The following is a 17808-nucleotide window of genomic DNA, read 5'->3' on the forward strand; positions in this document are numbered from 1 at the left end:
GGTAAAATCCAGCCCCCATGGCAGCCTGAGTTTGGATAGAGCTGGAACTTCATCAGCAAGAGAGAGAAACAGCCCCTTCCAGCCTCCTGCAGCAACTGAAATTTAAGTAACATTGATCACCCCTTGCTCTAAGTGCTTGAAGGAAGGAAGATGCATATCTGCATGATCCCAGATCAGAATGTAGTGGCCCAGTGTGTGGCTTAGGACAAAGCAGCCCCACCACGGCTCACTGGCTCAGCTGTCCCCAAGCCCACTGTGCTCAAACTGCCCAGCCAAAGACAGCCAAACTCCACTCCTATCCTTCTGCTTCCTCTGACATCTAACCTACCTTAAAGCAAAGTGAGGGAGGACATGGGAGAGGAGCTACTTTAGCAATAGTAGCTTTATTTTATTACTTCAGACCAATTTAACAGCCATGGCCATGACAAGTCCAGAGAGCTCACTGCCTTTTATAGCCCTGATAACATTTGTATTAAAAGCTGCATTAAGCCATCATTCTAGCTATAGAATGAGATGGTGAGAAGCAGATGTGTACTTTTACCTAACACGTTCAAGTGCAGCCTGCAAATGGGACGTAACAGAGAATTACTGGGCCATGGTGAAACACATGTTAATGCTCAAACTTCTCCCTCCTCTTTCTCCTTCTCTGAACATAACAGTGCTAAAACACAAAACTTCTGAATAGAAAACATTAAGGCTTACTGATGGACAGGATCACAGCTGAAGGAATCATAGCTAATGCTCGGAGCCCCACTGAGTTCACTTTACCAAGCCACAAGCCCCCTAAACAGAGATGCTTACAAAGGATCTTTGCTGCAAAGCCACATTTTGCTCTACCACCTAGTGCTTGCCACGCAGTAGCTGTTCTCATTCTGCAGCCCCGTTCCTTCACAGCAGCCCAGGCTGGGCTGCGTGAGGGGAAAACAGCTACCTTTAGCTTCCCGTGCTGACACCAGCACTACTGGCTTAATCCCCCAGCAGCCGCAAGGCGGGGGAGCAGGTTCCCATGGGCTACAATGCTTATTGAAGAGAAAGGCACCTGCAAATGCAACCACCCTGGGAGGACTTCGTTGGCATTGCCCTCACGCAGCACATGCCCACACACTCACTTTGTCCCAGCTCTCCACCATGGCTCTGGCACGCTGCAAACCACTGGCAGGGAGAAAGAGCAAACGCTCTTCAGCTTCGTTATTTGCATTCATCTGCTTTTCCATAACACAGAGATTTCCAATTACATTATTTACAGCAATCTGTTGTCAACTCCCACATTCAGCACTTGAGGATGAAGAAAATTAAAAGGCAGTGAAATTGCTATTCGGAGCTTTGTTTCCGGAATAGCAAAATCTATCACACCCCTGACCCCAACGTTTCTCATGCTGCAATGGCTGCCAGCCTTCCATGATTTACCATTCCCCTCTCAATCAGGCCTCTTTTTTTCCTGTGGCTCTATTCTAGAGGACACTATTTTGAGTCTAACCAGTTTCTACCACCCCCAAAATAATATGGCAGGCAATTGATGAGTTCTTTGAATTGCAAACAGGTGCACATCACTTCGATTCAATCCAGAGTCACCCAAAATAAACACTCCCCTTCCATCAGGATGGTATTTTGCCAAGAAATCATCATATCAGGCTGGAATAACCCCAGATTATGCTGGTTGGTAATGTTCAAAACTGTATGAGTGCATATGTGAAAAGGGAAGCGCTGGGGGCAAGAGGGGAAGGAGGCAACTCCCTTGCTCCAGTGCAGTAATCTTCTTCCTCTGCATGGTTTATTGTGATAAACCAAAAAATGCAGCCAGCCATGAAAATGCCATTTAGAGGAAGAGAAGAAATTAAAGGGAAAGTGAAGCAAAGGGGACAAATTAAAACTTTAACAGGTCCCTGATAACTGACACTCCCTTTCATATTTGATGGGGTTTAAAAAATAACTATCTCCCCCCACCCTACTAAAGCTGTTTTCATTATCGCTACAATTTTGATGTGCCAATTCAAATGTAAATGTGCACAAATGCTTCCAAGAGTATTTTAATTATGATGATAGCATCGCTAATTATGGATGTAAAATATATATATATATATATATAAAATGGTAACTCAGGAAGGTGCTTTGCAGAACCTGGTGGTATCAGTCAAAACAAGGCTGTGCAGAGTTAAACAGCTGAGGAGGGATTTGACAAAACACAGCAGGACCCATGTCCCCTTCAGGCCAGGTGATGGGCAGACTTCAGCCACATGCAACTAATTCAACATGGGCATCGCTGCCCAAGCTGTTACCAAGCTCACGTGCTCTGCCCGAGGGCTGGCAGCAGGGAATCATTCCAGCTGTATATATGCCCACCACAGCTCCCCCCAGGCAGGTTTTGCTCCTCTGACAGCTGCTGCAATAAGCCCGTTCTGCTGGAGGGCTTGGTCCCTTTCTGCCCTGCATTCTCATTCCATGGGTGCATCACTGATTCACTGCCAAGCTAGTGAAGAGCCTCACTGCGAACCTGTGGCCAGTGTTTGCTGCAGCCATGGAACAGGCTTTCTAATCATGCCATGGGACTTCATATGCATGCAGAGACAGGACTGCCCCAGGGAGGATCAGTCCTCCACATTCACTCTCCAGAAAGTGAATGCAAGATGCAAAGCCAAGAAAGGCAATGCAACACATGGAGGAGGGAAGAAGGGCGATTCTTGCCCTCAAAAGTGAATGTGATCTTGATTGAGTTTGCTTCTACCCTTGCTGGCAGGAACAATAAACCAGAATCTTCATCTGCTTTAATTGCACTGCCCTCAGACGTGGAATTAAATTGCACAGTCAAATGTCCACAGAATCCTGGAACAACAAAAAGGGTTTTTTCAACAGATACCTCTACAAACAGCTAGGACAAGCGATATGTCCAAAAAGCCAGTTCTGGCCTAAAGCAGGTGAGGTCTATCTTACTTCAGGAAGAGAGGCACTTATGATGCAGGGTGTCTGCCGGTCTTTGGGGATGTTCTCTTTGTCAGTAAGAACATTCAGGCTCTTTCAGGTCCCAGCCATGTCAGAACACAGTACTTTCGTCCCCAGCACCTCCCTGGCACCTTGGAGACCCTTACCCTGATCATACACATCACACTTCAGAAGCTCAAGTGCTGCCCAACACACTGTTTTGCTTCTGCATGATTGGGATACAAGCAGCAGACAGAATCCATCAATCGCCTCCACTCTCCAGAAATAAGACAGTGTCAGAGCAACTTGTTCCTCATTGCTATGCAGCACAGCCTTTCCCAGCAGAGGTTTTCAAGGAAGCAGAAAGCAGCAAAGAACACTTCTGAATGGCTGAGGCTGGGATTCACAAAGGGATCTATGGTCACCAAGCATTCAACTCCAACTGAAAACTGATGTAAACAACAGCTTGTTACTTTGGTCTTCATTTTGACCCAGGCAGACAGATGATTAAAGCGTTACTGAAGCCAGGAGATTCTGTCCACACAGCAAAAGGGGGAGAGAACTACCACGTATCACTAAACTTACTGCTAAACTAGCTTAAATCAAGTCTACAGGGATAAATAACAACAAGGAAGATGGAGGGATGAAAGTTTTAGCATGTATGAACACCACCACATACCACAGCTGTTAACTACCATATGTGTCCAACCCCACCATGCTTGCTTGAGATCCTGGTGGGCCACAAGACTCACGTGCTCACTCAGTGCATGGCAGAGACTAAAGGGAACAATTACAGTCCTAGGCTCTTGTCCCAGCCAGATGACACTCATTAACTCTAGCCAACATCATTTAGTCCACCCAGGTTTCCAAATGACCTCTTTCTCATTTCAATGCCTGACAGTCTCTTGCTAACAGAATCGAGAGCTTCATAAATACCATGCTCAAATAGCTTGAACAGTGGTTCAGAAAATTAGACAGCGATCAAAGCTCTGATGTGGGTGGAATCACCCAGCTTGGAAACACCACATCTCATCACACCTGCTGGGGGAGGCACTCCGAATCAGCATCAAACACTCACCCACCTGAGCTGGCCCACTTCAGCGGCCTGACAAGTGGGGAGGTGTTGCCAGAGCTCTGTGGCCTGCGACAAGCCTAGTTTAAGCATGTATTTTGCTGGCATGGACTAAAGGACAACCTTGCTCAGACAAGCTGTGCATTGAGAAGGGGAGAGAAGAAGGGTGATTTTGACTTGTTACTGCATCACACAACACAAAGTGCTTCAGTGTGTTCCTGAAGCTCCCTGCCTGGATGCCAGGAAATAAGACAGGTCCGACACCTACTCACCATGCAAGGGATTCAAAGGTTAGACAGAAATGAGAGCATCTGATCCCAAAAAACAGACAACCATCTGCACTCATTGATAGCAAATATAACCTTCAGCAAAGAGCATGGCCAAATGGGGTTGGTCCATAGCAGATGGCAATACAAGACAGATCCAAATCACAGGAACAGACAGCAATAAGGAACTGGTTGTGAACACAAGCCCTGAAAAAAAACCTGGTAATTTAATGCATGCCTTGTAATACCATGACACCAGAACTAGTTTCAGGGACTGCACCAGTCATCAGTTTGAGGCCCAAGAGCCTCATCTCCTCCTCACACACTTAGGGAAGACTTGATCAAACCACTTGCCAGGCATTTATTCTGACATTGCCTCAACTTCCTTGCCCTGGATGACATGCCTCGAGGCTTCCTCTAACTCCCAATGCTTCCCTGCCCTCTCCCAAATTAAAAGCAGAGCATATGGGAAGACAGAGGGAATGTATGCATGCCTGTCTGCATGTCCACACTGTTACCCTTCCAAACTTCCCCTTATCAGGGCACCAGAATCACTGCAAGCAAGAAAGAAGACAGACATGAACTGACCTTAAATAGAATTAAAAGATAAAGATGAAGCTTAGGGTTGGGAAGCAAGATGAGGCTATTTTTTAGTTAGTCTAAGAAGGAAAGGTCCATCCATTTTCATTAGGAAAGCACTCTGGCTTTATCTCTGGTTTCAGAGAGAGCGCGAGCTCTGAAGGTTACCCTACCCTCACACACTGGCCAATCTAACACTTATTGGACAGGTTAATATTCTTCTCTGTCCAGTGACCACAGCTCCTCATCATTTTTATAAGAAACACAAAAAACCCCCAAACAATTATACAGCATGAGATGAGGAAAAAAAGAATTATAGAAAGAACAGAATAACAGAAATAAAGACAATTTCAGTCCCATACTCATCTCTCTGCAGAACACAGAAAATATCTTGACTTGCCTCGCTCTCCATTTCGGGACCTACATCTGGAAGATTCAGTGTATCCAGTTATTAGCAATGTCCAAGGAGCTGGAACGCTCTCCGCCTGCCCTACCCACCCTGCTGCTCAAAATCTGAGGACTGGCAGCATCTGTGTACCCCTCGTCTTAGCTGAACATGAATTTTGCAAGCGCTCCCGCACAAACAGTCCCCTCTGATGTAAAACTTAAGCAAAGCCAAGTTTCCACAACTAGCAGCAAAAAAAATTTAGCAGAACACCTGCACAAATGCTCTCACTACACTTCAAAAATGGATGTAGCAGAGTATCCAGGTTTCACGGTTGGTTGCAGTGGTCAGAAATAGCTGCACTAGATTGATGTTCAAGGACCACAAGCAAAAGTCTGAAAGAAATTGATGGGAACAAGTGAAAATCCTTCTGTAATCACAGAACAAATTCACCGACTTCACTGTAGAGCAGCAAGCCCTGATGTTGGTGGATGCTGGCTGGCAGACAAAAATTGAGGCAGGCCATTGCTTTTTGCTGTGTAAAGTCAAAGATGAAGGATATAAAAATTTAAAGACCTGCATTAGAAGTCTCACACACTGTCAAGTTATGGGATTTTGCAGGCAGGGAGGAAACAGACTTATAAACTGCAATCCTGGTTATTTTTAGAGGGACAAATATTGCACTTATCCTCTACATCTTTCTAGCTGTATTGAAGAACCAGCGCTAGCCAAGTTTATTTGCCACAAAGCTGGGAAGGAAAGAGCATGGCAAAAGGTAACAGTCTCTTTATGACCAAAAAAATCCCACAAAGCTGTACAGGCTGCAGGGGATTTTGGGGGATTTTTTTCCCCTCTACTCCCTCATAAACCAAAGTTTTCACCATTGTGTGTGTTCATTGAGCCTCCCAAAACCAATCCCAAGCTCCCCTCCAAGCACCTAGGCGCAGGGAAGAGCCAATGCATGCTCAGCACAGACCTGAGGCAGGTAGGTGCATGCTGCTGAGCCCCATCTCTCCACAGTTGTATTTTACCTCTCTTTGTTCACTGCAGATCTTGCACAACCAAAGAGGACGTTTCTGGGCTCCAAAGGTTTCTATTCCACACTTGGTGCAAACTTTCTGAAACAAGAGAGGAAAAAATAAGGTGGCGTTAGCAGCTTCCCACAGCCATATAGCCCTTAGGAGAGAGAAGGTCAGGAAGCATTTTTCCCAATAGTTCTGATTTGTTTTCCTTAAAAACCTAATCATGGCACAATTTTATTTAACCTGGAGAACCACCAACCACAGGAAGCTGCTCCAGGTCTATATGGACATGAGACAAAGGCAAATCTACAGTCTAGTCCTTGACTCCATGGCAAGAAGAGAACTGGAAAGGGCAAATCAAAGCCCATGACCAACAGGAATATTTCCAGAGTTGTTTTTTTAATCCTAAACCCCAATCACTGTGCCATGGAAAGCAGCTAAAACTAAGTACAAACCAAGTTTGTGCAAGACTGGAAATCCTCTCTTCCCTTCCCTCACATACGCAGTCTCAAACCCCATGGCTTCTCCTCCATTTCAGCATTCAGTTGACAGCTATTGATTTGTGGCAGGGCCATGCCTACATGAACACTGTCTGAGCAGAATGCTTGATAACGCCACACGGCCTCTGCTGCTGCACAAGGGAACTTTCATGTCTCCGCTGGCATTACAAGCCATTTACAACCTGAATCATCTAATATTATATAATGAAGCTGATGTGTATCAGGCTTGGCTTACAGCTTGAATGAGAAATTGGATGAATTCTTTGATCCTCACAGAGCAAAAGCCACTCAGAAGAGGGCCCTGGAGAGCAAAACCTTGCTCAGAGACATGCGAATTTAATCTCCCCAGCTAAGGTTTTACATATGCCCGCCACCAGGCTGCTCCTCCTCTGAGACAGGAGGCCTGTGTTCAAGGATGAAAGTCTCAGTGGCTCACTTAGCCCTCACTGCCCATGCCTGGAGGAGGAATGATGGTACCTGAAGCAATGGCTTCACTGCATGAATAAATGCATCCGACTGTTTTGGTCAGCATAGTCCAGAGGCATGTCTGTCATGCTGCACAGAAAATGGAAGGGCAGCACTAACAGCCCCACAAAGGTTGGTGCTCTTCTCCATCTCTCTGTTCCAGTCCTCATCATTGCAGAGAAGTAAGAAGCAACCTATTGCGTTTGATGCATCAATACTCAACACTTGGGTGCTACCCAAATCAAGGGGGATTGCAGATGAAATTAGCAGACACCACCCGAACTACCCCAAATTCTCCCTCCCTCAAACCAAAACCTGAGGGAGCGACCCAGTCTTAAATACCCTCAAAGATCCCAATTCCCTCGCGTATAGCACATTCAAACGCTCCCTCTAGTGGAAGTTTCCAAGCGATTTTATTCGTATTTTCACAGCTCTGATATAAACTGGGTTTATATTGAGCATCATTCACAGCCCCTCAAAAGATGACATAAAAATCAAGGACATTAAATGCATCCCCATTCCTATCTAAATACAAGATAAGGCACTTTCTTCTCCTACTTGTACTTCACCTTTTACACATGACACTGATACTCTCTGCACAATAAATGACCCATTATGCTTTATCTAACTACTGTTATTGTTAACACATCTGGATTTGAATACATCTTTGTCATGCCATTATGCATTTATATCTAAGATAATAGAAACTAATATTAAATACATTCTTTGTAAAACAGAATGTGGCACTTCGAAAATCCATCAGGCTGCAAGAAATACAGAACCTCTATTTAGCAGAACGGACTTGCTGAAGCTAAGTTCTTTTCTATGTTTCAGATGCATCATTACAACAATTTCTGTTATTGAATTATGTGAGCTGCAATGAGATGGTTACAGAGCAAAGCCAGCAAGAAGAACAGGAACTTTAAAAATCTATAATTCCCTGACAAGTCATTTCTTATTGCATACAGCACTGCACGAGTGATAGATATCCCTGGATGAGAAGGGATGAGCTTAAAGTAACAGTCTACTGTGTGTGCTCTGCTGAAGGGTTGACTGCTCCCCCAGTTCCCTCCTTAGCGTTATAAAACGGTAAGGGGAGAAGCCCAGGACACCCAGTCAGCATTGCCCTGAGCTTGCACGCAGCTGGAAAGTGCAAACAAGCAGGAAGCAGCTGCAAAATGAACACTGGAAAAGTAGGGTCTCACCTTAAAACAACCTGGGTATGAATGCTCCTGAACAGACTCCAGACAAAAAGGAAATAACCATAAAAAATAAAACCTAAAATCCCAGCCCTTCTCTGGGGTTTTCCAGTCACAGCTGGGCCTCCTGCAGCTAGGAGTTCCTATCTGCAACTGCAAATGGACAGGGCAGGGAAATGGCTGAATCAGTTTTTGCCTCCTCATTAGGGTACAAGGTTCACAGGAAGATTAGGAAGCACCGCGGCAATGTGACCTAGCTGGCTTTGGACAAGGTGAAAGCAGAACCATCAAGGGATGGAGGCAAGAATACAGCACATCCTGTTATTCCATGTGGTTGAAACACAGGAAACAGCCAGCCGTCCCCTGTCTGCTATCCAGCCCTTTATTCTCCACAAGCACACATGCACAGAGCCCATGCACTTCCCATGCACCTCACTGAGAGAGCTGCTGAACCTTCAGTTCAAACCAGACCTTTAACTTCCTTGTACCTTACTGCTTCCCCAACACTTATCAAATACTGGCTTAGGACCCGAAAGTTCAAAGATTGATGTTTACTTGCCCAGTCACTGCCTTACAAGAAATCTCCACTATAACCCCTGCCTCAGTCAAGCTACTTCTGCAAACTGAATCCAGTGGAGAAGCTCACTCAACAGCAAAGGCAGCACAGCTCACAGCAGCTCCTGCCCAGCAAGCACATATGGAGGGTTGCTGGGACCTCGGTTTTGACTCCAAGGGACACCCACCTTCCTTCTCCTACAAGACCTCTGAGCCCAGCAGTGCTGCAGCCAACCATGGACCAGTGCAGGCCCAGCCTGGCAGCCTGTTCTGCATGAGAACTGCGTGTCACAAATGCTGTCAATGCCAGCACAAAAAGTTCTCCATCATGGCCTGAGTGGCAGCTTAACCACAGAGGTGCCAACATGCACCATTCCATGGTGAGGAGCAGGTTTTACTCAGTGCTGTCCTGTGAGATCCACAGGACACCTCCTCAGTGACACAGGGTGGGTGACACTAGCAAGTGTCTCCTTGGCTCTCGTACCCACCAGGGACAGAGTCAGCACACGTTGCTCCCTTCCACTCTACCACCAGCAAGTCAGAAACACTCCTGGCATGCAGCAGGTACCCTCATCTCTCCCCATGCAACATGCTGAGGCAAAGTCACTTACAGAGTGCTCTCCCCAGGGAAAGATGGGCTTCAAGTGCAGGAAAAACCGCCTCCCAGCAGAGGGAGGATAAGGTGGTTGCCTTGGAGATCATCATTTCCACAGCAATACAGATTAACCCCTTGGCTGCAGAGTCTAGACAAGCAACAGTTATCCCTCAGGGTGCTGGCAGAACAGCAATCTGCCTGAAAACTGATACTGCCTTTCAAACGGCACCCGTACAGTCCTGCCAACAACATACTCAAACACAGGCAGCCATCAGTGCACACAGTTGGAAACTTTACACTGGTTTGGAACTTGAAGACGGACTTGACTCCTCCAGAGAGAGGCATTACTGGAAAGCCTAAGGGCAGACCTTGCAGTAGGTAATAGTAAAGCACAAAGATTCTTTTATTGGTTGCTTGTCGTACATTTCTGCCCCTTCTCCCACTCTGCAAACCCGGAGTGGGAGGTACAGAGGGGCTGGTGCACAAAGTGCAGTTTAGGCACTTTAGGATCCTAAGGAATAAGGGGTGTAAGAGAAAACCTGATGCTCTGACACATTCCAAGTGGCCTGGTGGACTTTCTAGACAGCTCTGCTACCAGGAATATGCAGGAACCTGTGTGTAACTAAACCCACCTTTTTGCAATCCTGACAAAAGACCGCCGTGCCACCCAGCAGCCCAAGCATTTCACCGCAAAGCAGGCACTGCGAGAGGCCATTCCCCATCACGTTCTTCCTCATGTTCTCCAGCCGCTCCACCAGGCGCCTGGGGGGAAGAGGCAGAGCAGAGGTCAAAGCACTCACTTTGGAAATGGAAGCACATGGTAGGTACTGAGGCATGCCAAAAACCTGCACACGGGTGCTCCATACTCAGCCTGCCTTTGCTTCTTCTAAACAGTTTTGGGGCCCTTGCTGGGGGCCATATGTACTTTCACTTCAGCCCCTACACTCAAGTGTTTCCTATCAGCTGGCTCTTGGTCATCAGGGGATAAAAAGCTGTTTAAGTCCATCTATTGATGCTCACCAAGCCCTGAATAATAAAAACTTTGACTACTCCTGAGAGGTCTGACTCAGATAGCGGGGGCAAGGCAGACAGCTCACAAGAAGGGCTTGATCCTACACCCTTGAGGAACCCACTGTCACTGGGGCCACAGTTTCAGCACAATGATTTCCTGCCTGTAGAACAGGAAAAGCCTTTAGCGCTCAGATCAGGGCAAGTCAGACAACACCGGGAAAGGGCAGAGGAGTCAGACCTGCCAAGCTCTGCTCCATGTTTACATATATTCCCTGAAAGCCACACTGCAGGCACATGACTTGCCCACATTCCACTACAAGCAGGAAGGCCAGACTTGAAGCCATCAAACCAAAATGAGCCTGGCTGTAGTACAGGAATGCCAGAAACTGCTCCCTGCTGTGACTGACAGCCTGCTTGGAAGACAGGAAGCACACATGTATGCACGATATCCATAGCAGCAGGACTACAAAAGGGAAGGAAGGCGGGATAAGCAATTAAGACGCAGGATGTGGAGAGCATGCAGAGCAGGGCTGCTGTCATGAGATCACTGCCTGGCAATTCTCAGGCATCCATTTGTAGACGAGGGCACTAACAGCCAGGCCATTTATCAGAGACAGTGACCAGTCACAGCCACACATGTGCCTGTGGCTCAGGGAGGAAACGCAATCCTGCTGTCCATGCAACCTCATCCTCATTAGCACTAATGTCCCATCAACTAAGGCCCGTACTGAGAGGAAGGCAAGGTCTGTTTAAAAGAGGTACTGCCTATGGTGACGAGGTCAGACAGCACAGCCAGGCTGAGCCATCATTAATAGATTTATAATTCTTGACTTCAGCACAAGAAAATTCCCAGGACTTAACAAAGGCATTTTAGAGAACGCTGCAGCATGGGCACAGCAAAGCTATCACCTTCTGCAATTACACCAACCACCACACAGAACGATCAGTCCCTCGGGGTTGCTGGCTGCTTCTGGGGCTGCTGGATCTCCATTATATCACACAAACATCAGTGTCAGGTCTTGTTAGCACTAACAGGCACTGCACAGGGACAGAGCAAAGCACAGAGGCAGGGAGCGGAGCCTGCTGGACATGGGCTGGGAGCTTCCTGTCTCACAAATAAGACCTCCAGCAGGACTGAAAGCAAATGGAAATCTGCAGCAGCAAAAGCATGCCCATAAATTAGACAATTCAAGCTAGCAAACCCCTTCCAGAGGGCTCAGCCAACTAGAACAAACGCATTCAGTGCTCCAGGCAAAATCCCAGGGGGCTGCTGCAGACAAGGGAAAACCTCACCGTGGCACCAGGAGCAGTTCCTGAGCCATAGAGTGCACTAGCAGCAGGTGCAGCTGCACAAATCAACATCTTCCCCAGCCTCTTTCAGTGGGCAGCCACTGGGGCAGCTGCCTTAGCAGAGGCTGCATTTACCAGGTACTGTGTCAGTGGCTGCAACCACAGCAAGCCCCAAAGCTCAAAGAAGGCACAAGAAAGGCTTGAGACAGAGGCAGAAGGAAAACACCACATCCTTCCCAATGTTCATCGTCTCCAAACAAGCAACATGGGAGGATAAAGTAACTGACTTAAGGGATGCTCTGACTGATGAAGGCTGAGCTCAGGCAGCCAGGAGAGCCACTCCTCTGTCTGAGCTGACCTTTCCTTCTGAGGGAAGGGGACAAATGAACATGACTGTACCCGATGCGCTGCTGCTCAATGATGTCCAATTTCTCTGCCTTGCGGATGACTTCCAGAATGACCTCAAGTTCCTGTGGGCTCAGAGCCTGCATCTTCCTCTGCTTCTCAGTCTGGAACGTGTGCACTGACCAGCCTGTCTGAAGCCTGGGGATGGTGGCAGGGGGAGAGCAGAAGGAAGAATTAAGCTGTGAAAGAAAAGTACAAAACCCCTGCCATGACCCACAAGGCCAAGCCTGCCATGCACATAGAGCCCACATCAGCCTTCCATCAGAGAAGTCTGTTCCCTAGCTAATGCCCAAAACAGGAGTGTCTTCTCACTGACTAGATCACCACATCACTCCTCCCGCAACACTGAGTCTGCGCCGTCTCTCCCTGCCCTCTCATTTTCCTCTCTGCTCCAGTTCATATTTTACTACTCCATGTCCTCACTCCTATTTTGCTCTGTCCACAAAGAAAAACTAATGCACCTAAGGATGGCCATCCTGGGGGTATCCTTGCAAAGATGGGTGCTGACTCTGGAACACAGGGATTACCTGCACCCTCCTCTCTCCAGATGGCATGTTTCTAAGGTCCTCAGTACAAACACACAAATCATCAGCCACACATGGAAATATAAATTTGGCAACTTCCTCCCTTGGCCTAACACAGGCCCCCACAACGACTTCAGCATCCACTTCCCTCCGTGCCTCCCATACAATGGCTGACATTACTCCTCAGCTCACCTGGGGACAGGCGGGAGCTTTCACAGCACAATTAATTACTATTCAGTAGGGGTTTAGAGGTCACTGGCTAAAGTCACAGCTGCTGCAGAATGTAGGGCACTATCAGACACAGCTGTCTTAATGAGGCTCTCAGGTGAAGGCTGGTGAAGCGACAGCGGTGTGCACTGTTTGCAGTCCCCCCCAGACACAGTGTGACCTCCTATTTTCTAACACTACAGCAGGCTGACCCCAGAGGTTCACACAACAGCAGAGGTGGCAGTGGCATCACACTGGCTGCCAGAGAAGAAAAGCATACAGGAAACAAATGCAATTGTAGTGCTTGACTCATCTCTATCCCTTTTGTCTTTAGGTTATGCAGTAATTTAACTTCAGGAGAAATGAGATCAAATGACAAGTTCCTAATACAAAAGAGTTCTGGCAGCTGGGGGATGCTATCAATTATATTGTAGGGTGCTGCAGAGATATATGCCTGCCTCCAAGCCCTTCCTTTCACCCAGGGGAGGGCTGGTGGGATGGAACACACCACACAGCAGCTAAACTGCAAATTCCACTGTAGGCTGGCAGCTTTGAGCAGCAGCCAAGCACCAAGCCCCAGCGTAGCAGGCTCCTCTCCCACCCAAGCAGCATACTTCTAGGCTACAGAGGGGTTTGCATGACAAGCAAACCCCTGTGAATGAGGCCAGTGCTCCACACAGATAACAGGAAACCATTCAGGCCAGAGCCAAGGCTAGGAGAAGAGGAGGAGGATGGTGAGGACTCACTTGGCACGCAGTGCGAGCTGCCGGTCATTGGGGCACACCCACTGGCCTGTCCCACTGCCAAATATCATGTCAGCCATGGCACCAGCCTGGGAGGAGAGGCAGGGATCACACCTGTAAGAAGAAAACACCAGTACTGAATACAGCTGCCATTCCACCCTGGAGAAACCTCAGGGCAGTGCTTGGCACAGCCTTCTTAACCATTCCAGAAGGCTGCTCTGCTGGCATTAAACATGGTGGAAGTAGACAGACCCTCACCTACAAACAGCGACAAAAACATACCATCATCCTCATAAAATACAAGCCAATAGATACCTTCAAATACCTTGAAGACAAGGCTGGAAGTTTATATTTTATCGTACTCTAAAAACAGAAAGCCAGAGACTCTTTGTCAGTTCAGATTTTTCATTTCAAACTAGAGAAAAGTGTTTTTAAGAACAATCTCTGCTCCATCACCTCTGGAGCCCCAACGCTGCAGTACTGACAGCGAAAGCCACTCTAAAGGACACAAAGAAGCTACAAGTTGCTTTTTTGTTTACCTCTTAATAGGGTAACAAACAAAAACCCACTTGACAATCAGCATGAATAGGTGGCAAGACATTTCATTCATTAAAACTGCTTCCATAATAACCTGATATTTATAACTACAGTCTACACTAGCAGCTTGTTTGCATTCTCTGATGCTTAAGACGGCACCTCTAGCAGCAGACTCTCCTACTGAGGCTCCTGTGACTGGCACAATCACACCAGTGAGTCCTTGTTCAATGACAGTATCACTGTGAACTGATGAGTAAAGGCAGCGAAAACCAATTTCCACACACTCATAGGAGAAACACATCCCCAAGAGACTTTGCAACTAAGCAATTCTGAGTCCTACCAGCAGCAAAGATGAACAGAAAGCACCAAGGGACAGACACAGCCAAAATATTACAGCGGAGGCAAAATTAGTCTTGATGTACAGAGCTTTTCTCCAGCTGGATTTGCTCTCCAGCAGACCAAGTGTCTCGCAAGCCCTAACGCATAAATTTCCAGGTATTAATACTTACCTTCCCTAGAACAGACACTTGCTAGCTTTGAAACCATACCTGCTGGGCAGAGATAACATGTTTAATTCTGTTTGGCAAACACAAATCAGATACAATAGCACGCAAGGTATATCACCTGCCAACTGTGCAGTAGTTCCCAAGAAAACACATGTTCCAGTCTCAATCCACAGCACTCTGACCACAGCAGTGCCCGTGGCTCAGTGTGCTGTACCTACACTTGCTATCTATGGCTGACACACAGAGGTTTCTGCTTCTGTGCCAGGCAGGAGGCATCACAGGCTGCATGGCCTTGGCCCTCTGACACAGGCAGCTTCTGCAAATTCATCTCCCTCCCTGTGCTGAGCTCACATGTGCCACACACTGCACTTGATCCCCAGCACAAGAATGCTAACTTGTGCTAGAGAACTGACAGCTCTCTGCTGCCAAACCCCATGTCAAGCTTGAGAGCCAAAACTGTTACAAACAATGAACCAGTTCCCTCCTCTCAGGTCATCCAATTTCTCTAGAAAGTCTGAAAACTCAGAGATTACAACAGGCAGGAGAAAAGAGGAGAAATTCCACAGGAAGCATGGATTTCTTTCGGTGCAAGGGGACAGATGTATAGAAAGGGTGAAGGCTCTAACAGTTCAGCATAATGCTCAGCAGGCACAGTCCAACTGCACACAAAAGTTAAGTATAGAGGAGATGAGAGGCTGCAGGAAAGATTTGGCAGAGAAAGAGGGTTGAGACAGCAAGGACAAACAAAAGCATCACACAGGATTTCGTAAACCTTTCTTTCCTACATTAGTTTTGAAATGGATCGGCCCTAGAATGAATCCTTGAAGGCTGGCATCTTGGCTTACCAACAAATGTCACACATGCTGTGGCATTCCCATTTTATCCCAGAACACCTCCTGCTCTTTGCGTCTTCTTCATTATCTCAAGCAAGGAGAGAAGGCAGCAGTCCCCACATACATCTCATAACAGCTCACACACAGGGGAGCAATCAAGCATTAAGAGCAATCGAATCCGGATGCTCCCACCCCCAGGCCACTGTTAAAAGCAGAAAGAAGCTACAATTTCACAGAGAATGGCAGACCTGGCATTTTCCAGAGATTTTCCAAGCCTGCGGTGCATTGTTACAGAGTTATATGCACATGTAGCCTCACAAATGCATATATTAAATTACTCTTCAGATATACCATGTACCTTCCCTCCCACTCACACACACCTGAAGCACTCAGTGTCCACTGGCAAGGCTAAATGCACTCAAGCATAATGATGCGAGTACTGGCAGCTGTGGGATGTTTAAGAAAACATAAAAGCTAGAGCTGGAGATGAGCCCGATACCATGGTTAGGGCAGGGGAGTTTGCTTTGCCAACAGCTGTGCTTTCAGGGTGGAAAGCTGTGCTGAATACATCTGCCCCTTTCCCAGCAAAGCTTTATCTGCTCTAACAGAGCTGAAGGCAAGGCAGAATAGAGCACATCAGCTGAGCATTTTACTCAGGAGAAACCTAAGCACATTCTTCAGCCTCATATCACAGCGCTCTTTTCTCAGCATGACTGAACAAAAACAAGCAATGTCATGCTCTTTTGCCTCTTGTTACTCAGCATAAGCTTTCTGTTCTCCATTCCCTGAGCAGCATCTGCAAAGAAAGAAGGAAAACAAAGCACAGCCTAGAGACTCATCATATGCCAAAACAGTCTTCAGACTGATTATTCCATAAAATATTTACAGGAGCATTTTCTTTTGGCAGCTTTGGGTATCTGCTGCTCCCTCCAAGGTAAATTGGCATTGAAGGTGGCTTCACACCCTTATAAGAAAAAAGCCTGGTGTGGTTCGATACAACTACCTCAGAGAAGGAAAGAAGGATGTGGACTGCAGGCCACAGTCTGCTGGCAAGGAAACAGAAACACTAGTAAGATTGCATGGAAAAGATTATCTTGCATGGCTGCGGGAGCGATGCCAGAGAAAAGGTACCAGTATCTGGAAGGCATGAAACATCCTCCCTTTTATCTCTGTACAGGACAAGAAGTACAGTGGAATCAGCCTAATCAGAAACACTGAGATAGCAGAACCTCCCCAGCCTGGGGAGTCATTTCTATGGGCTGTGGTGAAACACCCCTCTCTTGCAGTCAGCCTCTACTGCATTCTCTCTCAAAAATACTCCAGCTAACACGTAGCTCACTGAGCCATCCCTGTCCTCTGCTCCTCTCAACAATCTAACAAAGGGCAGAAGCAGCCAGCCTCGAGCAGTGAGAGAACAAGAGAATCCACAGCTCTTGGCCCAGCTGCAAATACACTGCATACAGAATAAAGGGGCTGCACAAGTACTCAGCATTAGGGAAAGCAAACTTCCCACTCCAAGATTCTGCTTTTTACTTGAATTAAGAATTAAAAGGCAGTTCTTATCAATACTCTTGACCTGCTTGAAAAACACTCCACCTGTTTATTCCTTTCCCATGATGGAGGAAATCATGTGAAACAAAACCTCATTAAATCTGAGTCCACCTGGCTGCCCTTGGCACAGATGCTAAGGGGAGTGCAGCAAGGAAGGAGTGCTACCCTGCAGCAAGCAAACCCTTTGCAGAGGGCTAGGAGCATTCTGGAGGATGCAGAACTGAGCACACCTCTGCTTTAAGCTCTGATGACTGCTTCTGCTGTTTCTGTGATGTGACTTGGACTTTGCAGCCAGAGAGCAAGGCACCTGAGTACATGACTCAGGCAAGGGAGAAGTCTTCCAGTGGCGTCTGAGTGAAGGGGAAAGCTGCAGGGTCACGCTGCTGATTTGGCCCCACATCCCTGCAGAGTGACCGTAAGACAGCCAACTGAGCAAGATCTTTCCCACTGGACAGTCCCTGCTTGGCCTGGAGGATGAAGGTGGCTGCAGTCAGCTGTGGGGCAGCATATCCTCCAGGCTCTTCTGTGAAAGAAGGACAGTTTTCTCAGCAGAATAGCAACATAAACATCACACATCTTCAATAACAGAGCATAGTCACAGTAGGTCATGCCGAAGGTCCTGTGTGCATGGCACCTGCTACCTGACC

General features: G+C 47.2%; 1 protein-coding gene across 7 annotated transcripts in view; it reads right to left on the reverse strand.

Moving 5' to 3' along the window:
• RPH3AL (rabphilin 3A like (without C2 domains)) overlaps positions 1-17808 on the reverse strand; it is a 42970-nt gene that overhangs the window by 17355 nt on the left and 7807 nt on the right. For 6 of the 7 annotated variants that reach the window (XM_062623477.1, XM_062623470.1, XM_062623475.1 and 3 more), the window contains exons 2-5: positions 13738-13848; positions 12255-12398; positions 10187-10316; positions 6250-6336 (exon numbers count right to left, since the gene is read on the reverse strand). In XM_062623477.1, coding sequence (XP_062479461.1) covers positions 6250-6336; positions 10187-10316; positions 12255-12398; positions 13738-13814 — 438 coding nt within the window. In that variant the 5' untranslated portion in view covers positions 13815-13848. The remainder of the gene's footprint in view (positions 1-6249; positions 6337-10186; positions 10317-12254; positions 12399-13737; positions 13849-17808) is intronic. The other variant, XM_062623472.1, reaches the window with a different exon arrangement.

The sequence above is a fragment of the Pezoporus occidentalis genome, unplaced genomic scaffold (genome assembly GCF_034315485.1).
Source record: "Pezoporus occidentalis ecotype Australia unplaced genomic scaffold, CSIRO_AGI_Poc_V1 ctg253, whole genome shotgun sequence".
In the NCBI taxonomy this organism is placed as follows: Eukaryota; Metazoa; Chordata; class Aves; order Psittaciformes; family Psittacidae; genus Pezoporus; species Pezoporus occidentalis.